Source organism: Myotis lucifugus, unplaced genomic scaffold (assembly GCF_000147115.1).
Source record: "Myotis lucifugus unplaced genomic scaffold, Myoluc2.0 scaffold_330, whole genome shotgun sequence".
In the NCBI taxonomy this organism is placed as follows: Eukaryota; Metazoa; Chordata; class Mammalia; order Chiroptera; family Vespertilionidae; genus Myotis; species Myotis lucifugus.
Genome location: NW_005871378.1, coordinates 63,289 through 86,322, shown reverse-complemented (window position 1 = coordinate 86,322; position 23,034 = coordinate 63,289). Strand labels below are relative to the sequence as shown.

Below are 23,034 nucleotides of genomic sequence, written 5' to 3'. Positions count from 1 at the left end.
CTCTCCTCATCTTCTTAACCTCTGCCTGTTGTCTAACTTCACCGACTAGAGGGTGAGCTCCACAAGACGGGTCCGTCCTGGGCTGTTCCTTGTGGCACCCTGACACGTTGGGCCATAACAGGTGTTCAGTAAATACTTGCTGAATGAATAGAGCAGTGGTTCTCAACCTGTGGGTCGCGACCCCTTGGGGGTCGAACGACCCTTTCACAGGGGTTGCCTAAGACCACGGGAAAACACATATATAATTACATATTGTCTTTGTGATTAATCACTATGCTTTAATTATGTTCAATTTGTAACAAAATACACCCTGCATATCAGATATTTACATTACGATTCACAACAGTAGCAAAATTACAGTTATGAAGTAGCAAGGAAAATAATTTTATGGTTGGGGGTCACCACAACATGAGGAACTGTATTAAAGGGTCACGGCATTAGGAAGGTTGAGAACCACTGGAATAGAGGAAGGAGAGCCTATCCATTCAGGCAGGTATATGTGAATCCCAGTTAGTAGCACCACACTTGCCCAGGTGGTCACCTCAGAAAGCTGGCAGCCCTCCTGACCCCTTAGCCCTCTGCCCCTCCCCCTCATGGTCACCTGCCCCACAGATGCTACAATCTCATGGTGTCCAGAATTTGTCCCTCACCTCCAATTTTTGCTCAGTCCTGCCCTGTATCTGGCTTTATCCTCTATCCATGTTCCTGGACTGGTTTTGTCTGGAGAATTGCCTCCTCCAACCCAGCCTCTAACCTGCCACCAGTGTGACTTTCCTTCCTTCCTTCCTTTGTGATATTTCAACCTGCCAGTCTGGGATGTCACTTAAAACCCTTGGGTGGCTTTTCCCTTCCCGCCAGATAAAGTCCAAGTGTGTGCAGCCTGGCACACAGGCCTTCACCACAGCGGTGGCCACACCTCCTGCTCCTCCCCTCAGGCATCCAGAGGGCCAGCTGTCACCAAGGCCTGCAATTCTCCTGTTAGAAACATAATGGCTTGGAAGGTGTTCCCCCCTGCCCCCTCCAAGCCCAGACTCCTCCCCTCGGAGGTCTCCCAGAAGCTCAGGCAGAACTAGTTTCTCACTGCAAACCTCACATGTAGCCCTGATCACCCTGAAAGGCCAACAGTGTCTCTGTCATCACACTGAGGACAGGGGTAGGGCCTTACCTAGCCTAGGCCTGGCACACAGTAGGCGCTCAGGCAGGGCTGGGGATTGTAGTGAGTCCTGAGTCTGGCTCTGTCCTAAATAGACTGTGTCCTGGGCACAGATGTGGAACCGTGCCAAGTCCTCACCACAAACCCACATACGTATGCAGGCAAGTGCAGCAGGCTGAGCACGTACTGTTGCTCGGGTCTTCACGGTCCTGCCACATGGGTGTCAGAGGCCAGCATGCGATGCCCAGGCAGACAGGCCCAACAGATAGCAACCAGGGCTCTCCTACAGCCACCTGGGATCTCTGTAGCCTCTACAGCGGGCAGCCCCAAACCAGCCCTGGCCTCCTTGACTGCCCTGGGGCAGTAGACACCCTGGAACTGGACCAGTGGTGGAATCGACTGAACACATCGACATGGCCAGACCAGGCCTAGTATGACCTCTGTCTATGTTGTCGTTGTCCCTCTTTATTTCTAGTAATCCATCTTTTTTTTAAACCCTGACTTTCTGAGAATGATAGTGAGGAGCCAAGTTTGGATGCAAAGGTAGATAGTAGAACCTATTTTGAAAAGCATGGGCTCTGGAATTGGGAAGACCCCAAGTTCCAATTCCACATTAGCTGTGTGACTTTAGGCAAGTCACTTAACTTCTCTGGGCCTCAGCTTTATCATCTGGTAATCAATTGGTAGAGTTTTTTAAATAATTAAATGAGCTAATGCATATTACGCATTACACTCAATGCTTAGAAACTATTATTATTGTTGTTAATGTTATTATTACCCTTGAACTAGAGGCCTGGCACACTGTCTGTGGACAGCAGTAGAGGCAGGCTTTTCAAGAACTGAATGGTAGACATTCTTGGCTCCCTAGACTTCTTGAGCCAGTCCTGACATTGGCTGGAGACGGACCCTGGTCCACGCAAATCTCACCCCACAACAGGGGCTGCCCTTCGGTGAATTGGAAACTGGTCTCCAGCACCTTCCATCTCTGCTTTGGGTTCTCCCAGTCTTCCTACAGAACCCAATCCCCCGAGAATACCCCCGGGACCTATGAGAAACCCCATCGGTCTGATGAGCTGAGCTCTGGATACCTCTATCCTACCCTTAAGGTTGGAAAAGAATAGGTTTCCATCCCCTGGTTCCTGGTTGTGCCACCAGGGCACTGGCAGTGAGCGTTTTAGCAGCACTTTCACTGCTGCCTTCCTCAGAGCCCTGCATGAACAGCTTCAGGAGCTAGGCAGGGCTGGCTCGGGCTTCTGCACATCCCACTCCCAGTTAGTCCATTTAAAAGTGTAAAGGCATTTAGATCATTTAAAAATCATTCCACAGGGGAGGAGAAAAGAGCAGGAAAAATATTCAAAGAAATAATGGCTGAAAACTTTCCAATCTGATGAAAAACTTTAATCAACACATCTAAGCAGCTCCAGAGACTCCAAGTAGGAGAAATGTGAGGAGAGCCACAAATGAACACACCAGAGTAAAACTGCTGAAAGCTAAAACAAGGAGGATATCTTGAAAGCATCAAGAGAAAAATAACACACCATTTACAATGGAATGCCAATAATATTAACAACTGACTTCTCATAAGAAACAATGGAGGTCAAAGGGCAGTAAGATAACACAGTCAATGTACTCAAAGGAAAATAAAACAAGTCAGCCAAGAATTCTATACCCAGCAAAGCTATCTTTAAAATGAAAGTGAGATAAAGACATTCCCAAATAAACAAAAACAGAGATTTCATTGCTAGCACAGCAATCTTTCAAGAAATGCTAAAGGAAATTCTTCAGGCTGAAAGCAGTAGTGTAAATACACATGGAAAAAAACAAAGAGCACTGATTAGGGGATTGTGTAATGTAAAAGACAGTGTAAATAAGTATTTCCTTTTGCTTCTTGTTTAGTGGTTCTCAACCTTCCTAATGCTGCAACCCTTTAATACAGTTCCTCATGTTGTGGTGACCCCCAACCATAAAATTATTTTCGTTGCTACTTTATAACTGTAATTTTGCTACTGTTATGAATCGTAATGTAAATATCTGATATGCTATATGTGTTTCCCGATGGTCGTGACCCACAGGTTGAGAACCGCTGTAGCTGATGTAAAAAGCAATTGTAGCCTGGCCAACAGGGCTCAATGGTTGAGCATGGACTTATGAACCAGGAGGTCAACAGTTCAATTCCTGGTCAGGGCACATACCCAGTTGCAGGCTCAATTCCCAGTGTAGGGCATGCAGGAGGCAACCGATCAGTGATTATCTCTCATCACTGATATGTCTATCTCTCTCTCCCTCCCCTTCCTCTCTGAAATCAATAAAAATATATTAAAAAGAAAAAAAAAACAATTGTATAAAACAATATGGCTCTGGCCAGTATGGTTCAGTGGATAGAGTCAGCCAGTGCACTGGGTTCAATTCCTGGTCAAGGACACATACCTGGGTTGCAGGTTTGATCTCTACCCCAGTCAAAGCACATGGGGAGGCAACCAATCAATGTGTTTCTCTCACACTGATGTTTCTCTCTCGCCCCTCATCCCTTCTCTACCTTCCACTCTCTCTAAAAATCAATGGAAAAAAATATCCTTGGGTGAAGATTAACAAAAAAATAAAACAATATGTATATAATTACACTATTTGTCCTATAATATATAGAAATATAATATATTTGCCAACAATAGCACAAAGGACGCAGGTAAGCACAAATCTGTCTTGGGCTAAGAAATAAACTCAAAATGGATAGAAGACTTAAATGTAAGATGGGAAACCATGAAAATTTTAGAAGAATCCAAAGGCAGCAAAATATCAGACATATCGTGTAGCAATATCTTTACCAATACATCTCCTAGGACAATGGAAACTAAGGAGAAAATAAACAAATGGGACTATATCAAAATAAAAAGCTTCTGCACAGCAAAAGAAACCATCAACAAAACAACAAGAGAGCCCACTGCATGGGAGAACATATTTGCTAATGTTATCCCAGATAAGGGTTTAATCTCCAAAATTTAGAGGGAACTCATACAACTTAACAAAAGGAAGATAAACAATCCAATCAAAAATGGGCAAAAGATCTACATAAACCCTTTTCAAAAGAGGACATACAGAAGGTCAAGAGACATATAAAAAAATGCTCAAAGTTACTAATCATCCGAGAGATGCAAATCAAAACAACAATGAGGTACCATCTCACACCTGTCAGAATGGCCATCATCAACAAATCAACAAACGACAAGTGCTGGCGAGGATGGGGAGAAAAAGGAACCCTCGTGCACTGCTGGTGGGAATGCAGACTGGTGCAGCCACTATGGAAGGCAGTATGGAGTTTCCTCAAGAAATTAAAAATGGAACTCCCATTTGACCCAGTGACCCCACTTCTAGGAATATATCTCAAGAAATCAGAAACACCCATCAGAAAAAATATATGCACCCCTATGTTCACAGCAGCACAATTTACAATAGCTAAGATTGGAAATAGCCTAAGTGCCCATCAGCAGATGAGTGGATTAAAAAACTGTGGTACATCTACACAATGGAATACTCACTGCTGTAAAAAAGAAAGAACTCTTACCATTTGCAACAGCATGGATGGACCTGGAGAGCATTATGCTAAGCAAAATAAGCCAGTTGGAGAAAGATAAATATCACATGATCTCACTCATTTGTGGAATATAATGAACAACATAAACTGATGAACAAAAATAGATCCAGAGACATAGAAGCATCAAACAGACTGGTCAACCTCAGAGGGAAGGCAGGTGAGGGTGGGGAGGGGTGTAAAAGATCAACCAAAGGACTTGTATGCATGCATATGAGCATAACCCATGGACACAGACAGTAGGGGGGTGAGGGCATGTGCTGGGGGGTGGGAGTGGCCGGGGAGAGGTCAATGGGGGGGAAAGAAGACTTATGTAATACTTTCAACAATAAAGAATTTAAATTTAAAAGAAGAAAATGACTCCAAGTGGTAACTTGAATCTACAACAACAAATGAAGAGAACCAGAAATAGGAAATAAGAAGGCTAATCTGACAAAAGCTCTAGCATATATATATATATATATATATATATATATATATATATATATGTGTGTGTGTGTGTGTGTGTATTTGCTCTCTCATATATATATTTGCTTTCCTTTCTTCTTTCAGCCTTTAAAACACATAAAATTATATAAAGTAATAGTTATAACAAGTATTGTTGAATTTATAACATATATAGATGTAATATGTACAACTATAATATCACCACCAAGAAGAAAAAGAGACTAGAGCTATATAAGAGTGGCAGCCCTATATCTCCTTGGCATTAAATCGGTATACATCTGAAACAGACTCTGGTAAGTTAAGATATATAAGATAAGCCCTGGAGCAACCACTAAGGAAATAGCTTTAAAAATAGTTAAAAATTTTTCATTAAAGAAATTAAAATGTTACATTAAAAATATCATTTAATGCAAAAGGAAGGAGGAAAGGAAGAATAGAAGACAAGAAAAAACATGAGTAGTTTGGAAAACAGAAAGTAAAATGGAGCCAAATCCAACTATATCAATAATAGCATATCTCAAAAGAGCATTAACAATAGCATTATCAATAATGTGAATGGATTAAAAAAGCCAAACAAAAGGCAGAGACTGTCAGATTGGATAAAAAGTAAACCAAGATCTAACTGTAGGTTATCTATAGGAGACACACTCTAGGGTCAAAGATTTGAACAGATTGAAAGTTAAAAATATAAAAATAAAGGAAAAGATCAATCATGTAAACGGCAACCATAAAAATAGCTGGCTACACTAATATCAAACAAAATAGGTTTTAAAATAGAAAATGTTATTAGAGATAAAGAGGGCATTTTTAATGATAAAAAGGATCAACCAGGGAAATTCAATTATAAACATAGATGTACCTAATAACAGAGCACCAAAATACATGCAGCAAAAACTGGCAGAATTGAAGAAAAAATAGGCAATTAAACAATAATGGAGTTTTCAGTACCCCTACTTCCTATAATGACAGAGAAGTAGGCAGAATTTCAAGGATTCAGAAGACGTGAACAACACTATAAACCAAACAGACCTAGCAGACATCTATAGAGGATCCCACCCAACAACGCAGGCTACATTCTTCTCAAGTGCACACGAGCCGTTCTCTAAGGTAGCCACCTGCTAGGCTACGGAATAATCCACAATCAAGTTAGAAGCATCGGAATAACATAAAGTATGTTCTGTGACCACATTAGAATAAAATTAGAAATCATTTTAAAAAGATAACTGGGAAACTCATAAATATGTGGATTTTAAACAACGCACTTCTAAATCACCAGTGCGTCAAAAAAGGAAAAGCAATATCAGAAAATACCCTGGGATAGGTTAAAATGAAGACAAGACACTCCAAAACCTATGGGATGCAGCTCAGAGGAAAATGTGTAGTTGTAAACCTCAATGTCGTTGGTAGGATTATGTGACTTTAAGTGAAACACGAATAACGAAACCGATTTCATCATGGGCTAATTGATATAAACAGGAGTGAACTTTCGACGGCATCTCATCGATGTTACAGTGAAGGCACACCAAATGATGATGTGCTGTACATATGAGAAGGAAGAAAGAATGTAAAGTCAGTAACCCAACCTTCCACCTCAAGAAACTAGAAAAAGAAGAGAAAATAAACTCAAAGCAAGCTGAAGGAAGGAAATACAATGATTAGAGTGAAGACTTAAAAGCAAGGACTCAGCCCTAACCGGTTTGGCTCAGTGGATAGAGCATCGGCCTGCGGACTCAAGGGTCCCAGGTTCGATTCCAGTCAAGGGCATGTACCTTGGTTGCGGGCACATCCCCAGTGGGGAGTGTGCAGGAGGCAGCTGATAGATGTTTCTAACTCTCTATCCCTCTCCCTTCCTCTCTGTAAAAAAAAAAAAAAAATCAATAAAATATATTTTTTTTAAAAAAGCAAGGACTCAGAAGAATATTTGTACACCCATGTTCATTACAGCATTATTCACAATAGCCAAAAGGTGGAAGCATGCCAGTTGTTCATTGAAGAATAAATGGATAAACAGAATGTGGTAATCACACACACACACACACACACACACACACACACACACACGAAATATTATCACCCTGGCCGGATGGCTCAGTCGGTTGGAGCGTTGTCCCATGCACCAAAGGTTGTGGTTCAATCCCTGATCAGGGTGTGTATGGGAGGCAACCCATTAATGTTTCTCTCTCACACATAAATGTTTCTCTCTCTCTCCCTCTCCCTCTCCCTCTCCCTCTCCCTCTCCCTCTCCCTCTCCCTCTCCCTCTCCCTCTCCCTTTCTCTCTAAAATCAATAAAAACTTATCCTCGGGTAAGGATATAAAAATATAGGAAGGAAGGAAATCTTGTCACATACTATATCTCGAATGAACCTTCGGGACATTATAAGTGAAATAAGTCAGTTACAAAAGAACAAATACTGTACGATTCCACTTAAAAGATGTTCCTAGAGTAGTCAAGTTCACAGAGACAGAAAGTAAAATGGTGCAGGGGCTAGGGGAGAGAAAGAAAGGGAGTCATTGTTTAATGGGGACAGTTTTGCAAGATGAAAAGAGGTTTGTAGTTGGGTGGCGTTGATGGTGGTACAACAATGTGAATGTACTTAAGCCACTGAACTATACACTTAAAAATGGTTAAGATGGTAAATTTTATTTATATGTATTTTGCCATAATTTTTAAAAGAATAAACTGGAAAGCAATGAAATAGAAAATAGAAAAATAATAAAGGAAAGTAACTAAACCCAATGTTGGTTCTTTGAAAAGTTCAATGAAATTGACAAAACTTTACCTAGCTTGACCAAGGAAAAAAAAGAGAAAAGACTCAAATTACCAGAATCAGAGATGAAAGAGGGGGACATTAATACCAAGCTTGCAGAGATAAGAAGAATTATAATAGAATAGTATGAACAACTGTATGTGTAGTTTGTGTCCTAGAAAGACACACACAAACTACAGAAACTGACTCCAGAAGAAATAGAAAATCTGAGTAGACCTGTAACAAGAGAAGAGATTGAACTAGTAATTTAAAAAATCTACCCACAAAAGAAAGCCCAAGCTCTGATGCTTTCATAGCTGAATGTCACCAAACAATTAAGAAAAAATTAATATTAATTCTTACAAAATCTTTCAGAAAAGAGAATGGAACACTTCCCAAATCAGGAACTGATGAATGAAACTTAAACACAATATGCTAAGTGAAAGAATCTAGGCACAAAAACCACATAGTATATGATTCTATTCATATGAAACATCAAGAACTGGCAAATCTATACAGACAGAAAGTAGATCAATGGTTTCCTAGGGGCTGGGGAACAGAGGGTGACAGCTAAAGAGTGTGAGGTATCTTTTTGAGGTGACGAAAGTGTTCTATAACTGAACCACACACTTTAAATGGGTAAATTACATGGTCAGTAAATTATATCTCATTAGTTATTACCAAAATAAGCATTCCACTTTTAAATACTACATATTCTGAGATATTTATAATATTTTGCTTGAGCAAAGATTTCCAGGCCTTATAAAAGCCTTCTTCACACATCCCTCCATTCAGGAAGGTTTGCCCTCAGTACCTGCTATGCGTGATCTCTTGGGGGTCAGACAGTGAGGGGTACAGAGCTGAATCTAGCCCAGCACTGCCCCTGAGCTTGCGGTCAGGTGAGGAGTGGGGAGCATCCAACCACATTCCAGCCTGCTGAAACACCTAGTACCTTGCCAGGGGGGTGTAGTGACCAGTGGCAGAACACCAGCGCTAGCCAACACTTATTAAGTGCCCACTGTGTGCCAGGCACTGTGCCAAGCACTTTCCATGCATTGTTCCACTGGACCCTCACAATCCTATGAGTTAGTGTCCTCATTAGCTTCATTTTACGATGATGAAATTGACATTTTGAGCCTTTGCCCTCTACCTCTTGTAAAGGGTGGAGGGAGGTCGTTGGGCCTCCAGGAGTCCCAGATAGAAGCAGGTTTGTGATGGGGCCAGAAGGGAGAAACTGAGGCTCCACAGGCCATGGGTGTCTCACCTGGTGGCCTGGGTGCTCAAGGGGCAAAGAGCACAGAGGTCCCAGGACTGGGTGCCCATATTCCCCGCCCTCTCCTCAGCACCTCACCTCCCTGGGCTCTGTTTCTTCAGCTGTAAAATGGAGCTATTACTCCTAATTCTGCCAGAGGGTTAAGAGCCCTGCACAAGGTAAGTGAACACACTGTACAATCCACATAAAGGAAAAACCAGGTTAGCTCTGCGCTGGCAAGAGAGGCGCCGAGGGCAGGGACACCCTGCCCACATTGAGAAGAGCTCTGGCCCTGTCCGGAGAGGGCAGTGCGATCACACACACACACACACACACACGCACACACACGCACACGCCCCTGTCCCAGCCCCCCACCTCTGGCTCACCACCCTTTGCCTTGGGATAAGGGTCATGTTGTGGGAGGATCTGCTGCTCTTCTCCCATCAACCTGCCAGCCCCACTCAAGCCCTCCTTCTCCTGGAAGCCTTCCCAGGCTGAGCCCAGCGTGAGCACACCTCCTCAGGCCCAGCGTCTGACTGTCACCACCTGGGGGGAGGGAATAAATTCCTGGATCCTCCAGATCAATGGTCCTGTGTAGTCCTTGACTGAGACAAAGCATGAGGTAGCACAAGGCTAATATGAGCACTTGGCATGCTGGGTAGCTGTGAGCACTGAACGCAATGATGCTGGAGGACCACTTATCACAGCGCCTGTGTCCTGCTCTGCCCCCTCCCAGGCTGCAGGCAGGGAGGGATGGAGGGCAGTTTGTGAGGTGTTGCTGTGCATGACTGAGAGCAGAGAACCCCTCTGCGGCGGGCTCAGCTGGGGAGGGCACTAGGGGTGCTGTCCATGGGTGGGCCACGGACACAACTCTGAAGACCAACGGGGTCCTCAGTTGCTCCTTTGGCCCTGGTCCTACTCAGAGAGCCCCTGGAGGGTGGGGCCTCACCTTCTGCTGAGATCTCAGGCCAGAGCCCTGCTGACTCTATACTGAGGGGAAGACGGGCCCACAGGATGTGGATGTGGAGAACGGCCACAGTGGGTCGGCCACAGTGGGTCGGCTGCCCCTAACCAGGGAGGGCCTCTCTTGCTCGGGGTAGAGGGAGGCCAAGGTCCCTGACGTGAATCACAGGGAGGGGGTCTCACTACAATGCAGCTCTGGGAGGCCTGAGCGTCTGTGCTTTCACACGCTCCCAGGCCACACTGACTGGCCACGCCTGGCTGTGCTCGAAGCAGCGGGGACAGAAAGCATGGCAGGGCCACTGTGAGGGGAGTGCTGAGCAAGAAGCACATCGCAGCCTCCCGGTCCTTCGGGGACCGGCCCCACCCAGCCATGCCCTCGGCTTCCAACATCTGGAGGGTGAGACAGCATGGGTTTTCTGAGTTTACAGGATTCCATTTCCATTACATACACAAAATAAGTAGTACCACATCATAAAAACACTGGAAAATATGAAAAAATAATAGGGGAAAATCGCCGATAATCTCGCACCGCATTTAAAACAACTGTTGACCTCTCTCCCCAGGATTCCGGCTCACCTCGTGGGTGGGAGCTGCCCCAGCGCCCCACCCCGTCTCGGCGAAGCATTCGGTGAGAGACCCCCAATCTCCTACTCCCCTTCCCTCCCCCCACAGTGCCTTCCCCAGCCCCATGGTGGGGCAGCCCCCTCCGCACTGCAGGCAGCGGGCTGAGGAGGAAGCCTGCTGCAGAGCAGGCAGAGGTGGGTCTGGGGGAGGGGCGCACATCTGGATTCCTGGCCCAGAGCCCGCATTCCTTCCCTGTGAGTGCGAGGAGATGGGGTCTCAGGGGAGAGCTGTGAGGAGGCTGCTGGCCCCTGTCCCACCTCACGCCTCACAGTAACAGGACCCGCCCTGGCAGGAAGACGGGTAGGGACTGAAGGTCCCAAACCTCATTTTGGGGTCCCCCACCCAGACTGCTGCCTTACTGTACAGGTCCGCGCTGGGCCTCTGCCCCGCTCACACCAGCCAGGCTTCCTCAGGAATACCAGGGGGACAAGAAGGTGGAGACCAGAGGGGGCCCAGGGCCCCCTGCTCCGGGAAGGGGGCAGAGCAGGGCTGCCCGTCCACAGAAGCTGCCCACAGCGCAGCAGGGGTCCAGAGCCGCACCGGGCCAGGCTGCCTTACCTGGGGGCAGTCCTTGATGTAGTGTCCTTTGTTGAAACACAGGTGGCACAGGTAGTTGGGCGGGGGTCTCTTGCTGGGCTTCCGGGTCTCAGAGGTCAGGGTCAGGTCGGAGAAGTGCTCGGTGAGGGAGCTGAGGCCGTCGGCGATGTTGTTGAGGGAGCCGTAGGGCGAGGTGCTCTTGTACACGCTGCTGCTCAGGGCCTGTGGGGACAGAGGCTGTGAGGGCCCAGAGGCCTGACACACTCAGCCACAGCCATGACTTCAGGGACATTTCCTGTTGGGCACACACACACACACACACAGACACACACGAATTCACAATGACCCCGATGCCCACGGGCTCTGGCCTCCTGGAGCTTGGGTTCAAATCCAAATCTAGTCGTGGGTCCATGGGCAAGCCAGTTAGCCACTCTGGGCCAGTGGCCCATCTGGAAAACGGGAAGAATGATACCTGTCTCCTAGGGTTTCTGTAAGATAACGGAAGTCACAAACGTATAGCACGCGTCTCCCGCCCGGCACTCGCATCGGCTCGGTTGGTAGAGGGCGGTGATGCCGATGACAGTGCGAGTTATTTTTCCCATTAGTCCTTCTCCACGCACTGCCAGGAGATACGCCGGTCAGCACGAACCACCTGCTGGGTTAGGGGCTCTGCCACTCACTGGTGGAAGGACTGGGGACACGTCCCTTATGTCAGAGCTGACTCAGTTTCCTCCACTTGTAAGGAAGCAGAACACCGGGGCAGCATGGTTTCCACTGAGCAGAGAGCAGCCTGAGGGCCAGCGCTTGCCGGGTCTCCGGCAGCACAAGGCCTGTGCAGACTGTGTCCGGGGAGCCCTGGGCCCGGCCCGGCCGGCTATCTGGGAGCCCAGGGAGGAAGTGGCCACCTCTCCCACCTCTCTCACCTCTCCCACCTCCAGCTGACAGGAACCAGATGTCTCGCCTGGCTTCAAAGCAGACGAGGCCCAGGCCCCCTCCTGCTGTATACACCCTCTATTTATAGGAGTCCCCGGCTCCCTGGCCAGGCACACTGGAATTTGGTGAAGGTGGGGCCTGCGGTGAGGCCATGGCTCCCTATCCTGGGTCAAAGCCAAGGCTGGGAAGAGGCAGCTTCCTCAGGAGGGTCAGTGACAGGCCTGGGCATGGGCGTGGGCACCCTGACCCCAGTTTAGTGCCTGAGAACTCCGGGCGTGAACAGTGGCCTTGGGGGGCCGTGGGTCTAATGGAGAGACACGGCCTTGTTCTCAGGAGTCCCCAGGCTGATGGGCGAGGAGAGGCCCTGAGAGGAAGTTGCCTCCGGCTCCCTTACAAAGATGGGGCAGACAGCGGCCCAGGGTGGCGACGGTCCTTTCTGTGTCCCCTCAGTGTGAGAAGGGGAAGGAGGTGAGCTGAGAGCCTGCCCCAAGGGAGCAGGCACCCCCACAACCAGGACAAACCCCACCGCTCACACATGTCCGCCTCAGTCTCCCTACTTGTTCTGTCTCTGGGGTCTGGACTCCCCTTCTAGAGGACACAGCCCTCACCATCTGGGTGCTACACTCTTCTGGGGCCCCCCAAGCCCCCTGCCGTGTGACTGCGGCCTGCCCTCCCCTCTCAGCCTGTTCCCTCGGGCAGGTGTGCCCTGGAGCCGAGGCCTGGAAGGGAGACACAGACCATGTCCAGGGCAGCCCAGGCCCAACACAGTTGCCCCCAGCCACTGGGCACAGAATTCGAGGGCTCCCAATGGCCATCTCTGCTCTGCCACTGCCCAGTGCTACCATGCCACCCTGGACCAGTAGAAGATACCACACAAACCCGCAGGTCTGAGGGCAACTCTCCGGCCCTCAGATGGCCCAAGATGGGGTGGTCCACCCTGAGAAACAGAAGGTCCCCATCCCTGGATGGGTAGGAGCCAGGACTGAACAGCCTTGGGGGTGTGGGAGGGCTCCGGTGGGAATGAGATGAGATGTTAACTGAGCATCTACTTTGTACCAAGGCCTGCAAACTTGACACATGTTAAGACAGCTGATGCTCACAACCCGATGAGTCATTGTCTCCCTTTGTACAGATTAGATGAGTATGTTCCAACTTGTATTGAATGGCCTGGGAAACTTAAATACAGTTTTCTGGGCCCTGCTTCAAACCTAGAACACAGCCACCTGGGGACCTGGACTCTGCTGTTGTTATTGTGCTAAACGATACATACATAACGTCTATCATTTTGGCAATTCTTTTTTAAAAAAATATTTTTATTTATTTCAGAGAGAGAAAGGGAGAGGGAGAGAGAGAGAGATGGGAGAGAATCATTGATCGGCTGCCTCCTACACGCCCCCTACTGGGGATTGAGCCTGCAATCCAGGCATGTGCCCTGACAGGGAATCGAACCGCGACCTCCTTGTTCACAGGTCAATGCTCAGCCACTGAGCTATGCTGGCTGGGCTTGAATCTGCATTTTTAAAGCTCCCCCGGGTAGTTCAGTACAACCAGCCCCGCGTCACCTGGGGGAGCACCTGAACTTTCCAACTGTCAGGTCTCTCCTGAGGTGGACTCTAGGCCTCTCCTCACCCACTGGCCTGAGGCAGGGCAGCTCGGCCCAGCCTCCCAGAGAAAAGTTCATCCAAACAGAAACTCGAAGCTCCAAATGCGTGAGTCACCCTCACGGCTGGGAAATGCAATTTCACAAATAACAACCCTCTTTCCCCCCTTTTCTTTTCCTTTTCTTTTCTGGATGAGATTTAAGCAAGTCCACAGGCATCAATCAGGACTGTTTTGGCAGAGGGTCGTCGAGAGGAAGGGGAAGCGTGGTGGGTGCCAGAGCCTGCAAACCTTTCCCTTGTCTGTGGGCACGCGCCCCTGCCCATGGCCCTGCTGCTATCCCTGGGCAGCCTGAGGCCTCTGCGCAGCCTGCCCTCTCGCTGGCAGCTCGACACCCACGAGGGTCACACTTTGCCCGTCACAAAAGCAGCTCCTGGTCAGAGGGCCAGCCAGAGTCCTCTCCTCACTGCTCTCCCCCCTCCCCACCCCCAGCTCCGGGCTCCAGCCTGTCCCTCACGGTGCTCCAGCCCAAGTCAAGATGGTACCACCTCGGAGCTGGAAGGAGAGGTGAGCTGACACAGCCTCACCCTCACAGATGGAGAAACTGAGACCCAGACCTGGGCACACGGCCAGCCCAAGGGCCAGGAGGCCTGCCTGTCAATGTCGCAAGGGTGGGTGGGGCGGCAAACTGTTTCCTCTCCGAAGTCCCAGGAGCAGCTCGGGCCATGGAGGTGAAAGGTGAGTCGGCCTGGCGGCCTGTGGCGACTGGATGGAGAGGAGGCCAGGACGCCGCTTCCTCCCTTCTGGGTGCGGAGCCGGGCCTGACCTCCCGGGTTTCCCATGTGCGAGATGTGAAACGGAGCAGCGGCGGTGGGCAGGCCTGACAGTCCCTGCAGCCTCATTCCCGACACCAGGAGCTGACAGATACCCCCGGGGCCCAGCGTGCAGACAGCACTCAGCCTGGCCTAGGTCCTGCCCTCTAAGGCCGAGGGCAAGGCTGGGCCGCCCCCCCTGCATCCGTCAGCCCCTCACTCGGCAACAGCCGGGCTGCTCCTCTCTGCGTCACACGGAGCAACTGCTTTCCCACCTCCAGTTCTGCTTGCTGTCTGCCCCCGGAGGCCCCTCTGTGCCCATCCAAACCTCCTCCAGGACCCGGCTCCTGACCAGGTTCTAACCCAGTGGTGGGGCCTGGAAGCCACCCCTTCCCTCACTCAGGCCTCGGGACAGTGTGAAAAGCCCAGATTCAGGTGCTCCTGAGGCGCCACTAGTCCCAGAGGCCCCAGCCTCCTCCGGGGCTCCTGGGCCTCCCTGCCATAGCCCTGCTCCTCAATGCTGCAGGCGGGGGTAGGAGCACCCATGACCCCCCTGCCCTTGCCTGGAGGAGCTCTGAGTCTCTCTGATCTCTTTGCAAGGTGATGCCTCCTCATGTCTCCACAAGGTCAGACATCCCTGAAGGCAAACCCTGCAACCCTTGTCCCTCCAGAGCCCAGACGGTTGGGCTGCTCCTTACACGGGACAGTCCTGGGTGCCGACCACCACAGGCAGGGGAGGGCCTGGGAGTCCCACTTGACAGGAGAGGGAACGGATGCCTTAACAGCTTGAAGGGTTTAGGTTGAGGGCTCTGAGTTCCTGTGGACTAAGTCGCAGGGTGGTCTCACCCCAGATTCAGCTGCTCTGGGCACTGGTTGGGAGCAGCCCCTAGTGTGATGGGCGGAAGCCTCTGGGCCATCAAGGCCCTAATCGCCAGCCTGGGACGGGGGAGCCACTGTCCTTCCTCCCTGGGTCAGCGGCCCAAGCAGCCAGCAGGAAGAGAGGGGTCCTCACACCACCCTGGGGGACAGAGTCAGGCTCCTGCCCGTTGCTGGAACTTCTCCGAGGTCTGGCTTGGCTGCTGGGGAACGTTAGGGGGGAAGACATCCTGCTTGTGTCACATACTAGACTAGAAGCTCTCCCGTTCTCAGTCCTCGGCATTTATTTTACTGAACTGGAAACTGAGGCTCAGCAACTTGCCCAAGCACATGGACGGCTGAGAGGAGATTCACACACATGCAGGTCTGGTGGCCTGTCCTACGTCAGCCACCACTCGGCCTCCAAGGCTTGGCTTCCCCGCCGGGAAGGGGAGCCAGAGGGAAGTGCCAGGTGTGAACCACGCTTCTTGGCACAGAGGCCTCCTGACATCATATTGCCGAGCCCCTGGGCACTGGCAAGATGAGGCACCAGCTTTTTTGGGCCACGTGAGGGATCTGGGCCCTGGGGTTGGGGTTCTGCTGAGGGATTTGGGGTACAGAGGCAGAGATTCCCAGGGCTGACTCAGCCTGCCAAGCTGTGCTCCCTCTCTCCTCCCATCCCCCACTCCTCCCCACACCAGGACAGCAAGAGGGTGAAGTAGGTGGGAGACAGGCCAGGTGGGCAGAAGCTTCCGAGACCAGCGAGAGGGAGAAGAGCCCAGTGCAGGGCAGAAAGATAGGACTGCTAGCGGACCCGGAGCAGCACCTGCAGGGAAGGGCATGAAGGGGCCAGGCAATGACAAGGGCAGCATCCCAGGGGGCCTGGCACAAGCAAATAATGAGCCCTGCCCCGCAGGCCTGAGATGGATCCGGAGGGGGAACCTCTGATGCTAATCTCCAGCTTTGTGGGGATTCTTTCATCAGTTGAACAACTGCTTTCTTACCCCAAAAGTCTCCCCTGTATGCTCAACACGGACGCGCGCGCCCATGCTTCTCTCTTTGAGACAAGAAACCATTCATCTCACAAATGACCCCACCCCTTCTCCAAGGGATCTGCACATCTACCCCTCGCGTCTATCTGGGGCTCCAAGTCAAGTGCACGCACGCAGGCACGCACCCTGTACACACAAGCAGAGGCGGATGTGGGCTGGGCTTGGGGAGAGGTTGTCAAGACAAGGAGTCGGCCAATGGGAAAATGAAGCCCCATCTGATGGGAGGCTTCCCTGGCCGAGGTCAGACCCCAGCCCTGCTCCTCTTTGTTTCCATGGTTCAAGCTGACCTGTAGGTCAGGAGCTGGCAGCCTTCCCCAGGCAACCCTTCACCCAGGACCCCCAAGGGCACCATTGCCTCCTGAGGTCCATTCACCCAGGACGTGCAAAACATAGTTCTGCAAATACAGCCAGCACTCAGTGAGACCTGCTAATTTTAAAAAGCAACCCATGTTCTTTTTGGTAGGGGAGGAGCAGGGAGAGAGGAATTGGAAAAGGACCAGGAGGTGGAGGAGCAGTGGCAGCAGGACAAGGCACAGAGGCACAGGGAGACCCCCTCCCCTCCCAGTCCTTCCTACTCCGGCCCAAGTCACCAATCATGTGACAGGTGCTCACGTTTCACAGCCATATGCCCTCTGCCCAGCTAGCTCATCAGCACTGGGGACCAGGCTGCCTCTCACTGCTAGAATGCATTCGCTGAATGAAAGCAGAAAGTGTGAATCTGAATCTGAGAACTAGAAGGGACCCTAAGATTTACTCAGTCTGGGCTACCACTGAGGCTTGCAGCTCCAATAGCAGGGGGCCTTTGTTGACATAAGGTGCCATGATCCTCTTGAAATCATGCACAGCCATGTGTGTCTGCGTGTGCATGTATGCTGGGCTCTGTGCACTGTGGTAAGGAGAGAGACTCTAGCCATCTTTAGACTCTCAAAGAGGTCGATAACCAAGAAAGTTAAGAACCATCAGCATATCTAGGCATCTGCTGGGACTGCTCTAGGGACAAGATTTCACCATCTCCAAGTCATCTCTTTCCAATTAATCAAGATCCATAAACAATTCTTCTGTGAGATAAAACAAGAGGCTAAGGGACTGAGGAGAGCTTTCACATAGTCACATGTCTGGAGGGAGAATAGAGGAGAAGGTGCGATTCAAGTCATCTTCCCACACACCCACCCAGTAAACGTTAACTGAGCACCGAGTATGGCCTGGGCATTGACTAAGCATCGGATGCTAGGACTGTAAGGATTCCTGCTCTCAGAGTGCTGACAACAGTGCTATTGAGACAGACACATCCAGTGTGCATTTCATGGCAAGACCAACTGTTAAGACATGCTTTACCGGAAGCACATACGATTCTTCTGTCATGGACAGAGAAGCTGGAGGAGGTGTGCTCCCCGTGACAGCCAGGTAAAGCCTCTCAGAGGAGGGGCTTACGCAATAAAGAAGTAATTTGGAGTCTGTTGGTTGTACAAGGGCAGGGAATAGCATTTTAGGTGGAAGCAAGAGCAAGTGCAAAAGCTTTGAGAAGTGCAAGAGCAAGTGCAAAAGCTTTGAGAAGTGGGACTGCCTGGTGTTTTCAGAAACCTCGAGCAGACCAGTATGGCCAGAGGACAGAATAAAAGATTATACACCACACACACACACACACACACACACACACACACACACACACACACACACCAGCGTCCTGAGACCTGGGCTGGAGCCCTGGGTCTGCCACCGATTTCCTGTTGCATTCTCCTTTTGAAGAGCCTTAGTTTCCCCATCTGGACAATGGGGATGCTGCTGCTGATTAGTAATTACTAATGCTGCTTGCTTTCCTCACTCCCACCTGACCCAAAAGGTCCCTGAGGTGAGGTCTCTCTGAGGCTAGGCCTACTCCGTTAACTTAATTTGATGGGAGGGTCAGGCCGCCTCAGCCAACAGGGCCTCCAATGACGGTCCTCCTTGCTTGAGTCAGAGCTCAGATTCCCAGGGGGAGGCCGAAGGGAGCCAGGCATCCTCTCAAGCTCCTGGGTCTGCACCCCCACCCCACCCACACAGACTGCAAGGGCTGCTGGGAACAAATTCAGCTCCTGAAACCCCACTCTTAGGCCCAGTGAGGCAAACTCTCATCCTCACACAGGTATTTGGCTTTGTTCTACACATCCACACTGGTCAGGTGACCTCGTGGCTCATCTATACCTTGGAGGGCACAGGTAACAAGTCAAAACCTTCAGAAGACTGTCAAGACCTGGGGCCCTTTTAAAACAGGAGCCCACAGTCGCTCCTCCTGGGGTACTTAGAGCCCTGTCTATGCAGAATTGCTGTTAAGCCTGTGACACCCTTGTTGCTGTTCTCAAATCTCCCACGGGCAGGCGGGCCAGAGCGGTAAAGAGGAGGGTCCTCAGGGCTGCAGAAGAAGTGCTGGGACCTGGTTCACAGCTCCAGGAGGAGCCTCCTGTGGGTGGGAACAAGGGAGAGGTCTGCCCGATGGGGCGTCTCCTGGGCTTGGAGATGTTCTGACGAACACTGGTAGGTGTTCTGTGCCAAAAATGTGCTCCAATCAAATAGGTATGGAGAATGAGGGGTTGAAGAAAGGCTAACAGGTTTTGTGCTCCAGGACTTCTCAGAGCCTTGATTTACTGTGCAAGAGGGCACTGTGTGTCTCCAAAGGAGGGACAGTATGCTCTGCTTTCCAAATGCATTTGAGCCCAGAGTCTTTCCCTGACCCCCACAAAGCATCACTTGACCTTAAGGCCACATCTCCAAGCCATACCTGTCCCTGGAGGAAGAGGAAAAGAAAATGGCTGCCCTCATTGAACCTGGACTGGCACAGCCATATCTGCAGGTACAGGAACTACCCAGGAGGGTCCCTGGGCATCCCTCTGAGGAGCACAGAGCTAATGCAGCAGGTGGTAAGCACTTCTCTGGAAGGAGTCCCACAGGACGCACACTGCTGTGAATTTTAATTCCAAACAAAACTTGGCAGGGAAGCCCCCATGCCCAGCCCTGACTCCCTCTAGAGCTGCCTTCCTTGGGTACCTGGAGAGAGAGATGTGCTACGCCAAGGCACTCAGGAGTCTCTCTCCAGTGACATATAGTTGTCACAGGGGTTCATAAGACCAAGTTACTAGACCCAGGGACCTTAAAAAAAAAAAAAAAACTGCACGAAGGGCCTGTGCCTGCTTTGGCCTGGCATCCTCACCACGAGCTGAGACACTGAGGAGCAATCCCAGGCATCCAAGTCACCTGCCGATGCTCCTGCACTTGCCCCCGAACTCTGCCATCTCTCTCCCTCGCTCTGCTTCCAGGGCCAGTGCTCCACTCAGTGCCCTTGGCTTATCTTCAGTTTCCAGAGCTGAGGTTCCAGGGGCACAATGGGCTTCTGTGCCCCCATGTCCCCACCCCACCCCCAAATCCCAGCTGCATTCATGGTGTTTTGCTATTGTGGTGGGAGCAGCCTGGGGGTGGTGCAGGAGGGGGTGGGCTCTTGGCACAGAGACTGGCGCAGACAGGCCGTGGTCAGCGGTCAGCATGCAAGTCACATTCGCAGGCACTGCCACCGGGCCTGTCAGCCTCGCACAGAATGGCGACGCTCCTGGGCCCCTGGGTCCCTTCGGAGAGTCCCCTCCGGGCCACACACAACCTGCTTCCTCTCCGGCCAGCCCCTTGGTAGCATGCAGGTGGGCAGGATTTTCTCCTGCCTTCTCAGCCAGTTGCTATTTTGGAGCCACATTAGGTCCCTGGCCCAGTCCTAGATGCAGGAAAGGCCCACCCGCAGCAGCACAGCTGGGGTTCCATGAGGGGTCAGGAGGCAAGTGGCTGGGAGGTGAGCGTGGCTGAGCCCAAAGCCAGGAGGGCCTTCAGCCTCTCCGAGGAAGCCACCGGCCTCGGAGCACAGGGGGGCCTCTGCTGCCTCCCCTAATGCAGCCTATCTGTGGACACATCCTCCCCTGTTTGTACAGCTCTCAGACCCCATACACCCATCCCTGAGAACAGCAGAGACGGCATGTAACATTTGGGTGAACTGAGGCTCCCCCAAAGTCAGGTCATAAGAGACTTTTTGGGCCCCAGGGAAGGAATGTGCCTTGTCATGGGGAAACTGAGGTAAGCAGCAGTGCAGGGACAGGAAGCCAGGGCTCACTGAGAGCCAGCCAGGATCCTGGGCGACAGAAATTTCCAAGAGGAGGCACATCAAACTCCTCCCATAGGGGACTCCTGATGGCCCCAAACCCCTGTTCTCAGTGGGGAACAAGGCCACACCATAGGGTGGGGGCAGTGGAAAGCTAGCAGGGGCTGATTAGGGACCCCCACTTGTCCTGCGGGTCACAGTCACCCTCCTCCCTTAGGGCTTCCACAGGACCCCCATGAAATCACGCAACCATTCACCCTGTATCTTCCTGTCTATCTTCTAACCTGGGCCCCGTGAGCCTGTGAGTGAATCCCCAGGGGCCTACACGGAGCTCAACGAATGTTTGGTAAGAGAAGACCCACACACTGAAAAAAGACCCCACACACTGTCCCTCCAAATCACTGATCCCTGCAGCCAGTTCCCTGAAGAGGCAGCAAAGCCTCTTACAAGAAAGAAAGATTCCCAGCCAAGAATAATTCCTCGTGTGGAGAGTGCTTTACAATTTACAAAGAGCTTTGGCATACAAATTCTTTCTCCTGGCACCAAAGGCTGCCACTCCACGCTCCTCTCCCTCAGCTGTGCCCAGCCAGCCCAGCACAGGTCCCCTCTCCGCTCCCGGGCACCAGCCCACCTCTACCCCTGAGGCCAGCATGCTATATGTCCAGTCTCCCCTGGCCAATAAAGGCAGAGCTGAACACGTGATGGGGCCAGAAAGGGTGACCCTCTGTCTCACCCTTCATCCCCCCTGCACTGGTCTACACAGGCCTTCTCCTCCAAACGTCAGGCCTCTGTCTCTCTTAAAACTAACTGGTGTGTTCAAGTCTTGAAGGAAAATTACCCTCATGGGTGTCCTCTCCCTCACCCCTTCCCCCTGAACTTTTACAGGGGGAGCTGCCAGAGGGGAGTGAGTGAAGGCCACAGAAGGGTGTCTGCAGTTCACAAATGAAGCAGGAGCAAGTGGGAGTGGGGGAGGAGGAGGAGTCCAGCGGGAGAGAGAGGGGAGTGGGATATGGGAAGACTCTGAAGACCCTCAAAAAGGCTGGGAGTTCCTGGCAGTCTGTGTGTTTATGTAGCTGGGAAGATGCCCTGCCCCTCCGACTCTGTAACTGAATCCACCCAGGAGCAGACTTTGCAAGCAGCCGGCCCAGGTTTCTGGGGAAGGCACTGGCAGCTGGAACCTCTCCCGCTACCAGCCCCCCTCCCAAGAGCTCAAGAGGATTTCCCTTTCATTTCCTTCCAGGCTGGGAGGGCGGGGGACAGCGCAGTCGGTGGGGTCAAGCCCTCAAAAACCACTTCCTATGTGGCTGGGGGAGGGCGAGCAGCTGGAGGACGTTTCTGGGGGTCCCAGCGTGCGAACAGCAGGTAAAGGCCTCTGGGCGAGTCACTGCTCTCCAGGGTGCCCCTTGGGTCGGAAACCGCCGAGGTCGATGGAGAACGGATTTGAGGTCCCCCTGTCCGTCCCAGCTAGCGGTGGCCAAGAAGGGGATGGGGTTGGGTGTGGGAAGGGCACTTGGAAGGGGCTCCCCGCCCGGCTGTCTGGAGAGAATCCGGAGCCCCCCGCCCCGTCGCCTCCCTGCCCCCCTCCCCCCTTCAAGCAGGGCGCTGGGGGCTGGGAGAGGAGACGGGAGGGCCCCGCCCGCGCCCGAGCTGCTCCCGGCTGGGCTCAGCCGGGAGGTGACGCGCTCCCGGCGCCCCGGGGACTTCGGGCAGCGAGTTTGGCAGAGCTGAGCAAAGCCAAGCCAAGGAGGGCCGGGCAGTACGGAGCCGGGCCCCGCCAGGAAGCGCGGGGCAGATAGGAAAAGGCCCCGCGCTGTCGACGGAGAGCGGGGGCGCGCAGGGGCACCCACCTCTCCGCGCTGCAGCTGGAAGAAGCTGTTGAGATAGCTGGAGTGCAGGGGCGAGCCCAGCTGCTCCGGGCGGCCCTTGCCGAAAGCCAGCTCTGGAGGCGCAGCGCCGGCGGGGGGCTCGGGCCGGAAGGCATCGAAGGCGCTCGCCTGGTGCGTGTCCTGCAGCGACAGGTAGACCCAGTTGAGCAGCTGGGCCGGCTGGTACACCGAGGCGCTGGTGTCGATGGCCGACAGCAGGCTCATTTTGCGGCGGCGGTGCCGGCCCCTCCCCGGCAGCCCGCTCGCGCCCTCCACCTCCAGCGGAGGGGCGGGCACCGGGGAGCCTGAGCCCACTGCCCGCCGCCCGAGCCCCGACGGCGATCGCCCCGCGCCCTGCGCCCCGCCCGCTGCCCGCAGCCGCCGCCGCCGCCGCCGCCTCCCCAGACTGCGGCCGCCGCGCGCGGGCGGAGGAAGGAGGCAGCGAAAGTTGGGCAGGAAACTTTTGGGCCCGCCCCCTCGGCGCCGCCCGCCCGCCC

The 23,034-nt window shown here is 52.0% G+C and overlaps 1 protein-coding gene across 4 annotated transcripts in view; it reads right to left on the bottom strand.

Moving 5' to 3' along the window:
- ZCCHC24 (zinc finger CCHC-type containing 24) overlaps positions 1–22,899 on the bottom strand; it is a 98,636-nt gene extending 75,737 nt beyond the window's left edge. For 2 of the 4 annotated variants that reach the window (XM_014466242.2, XM_014466241.2), the window contains exons 1-2: positions 22,520–22,895; positions 11,332–11,532 (exon numbers count right to left, since the gene is read on the bottom strand). In XM_014466242.2, the coding sequence (XP_014321728.1) occupies positions 11,332–11,532; positions 22,520–22,762 (444 nt within the window). In that variant the 5' untranslated portion in view covers positions 22,763–22,895. Of the gene's footprint in view, positions 1–11,331; positions 11,533–22,519 lie in introns of all 4 variants that reach the window. The other 2 variants (XM_023764398.1, XM_006100844.3) reach the window with 2 other exon arrangements.
- Between the last annotated feature and the right edge of the window lie 135 nt (positions 22,900–23,034).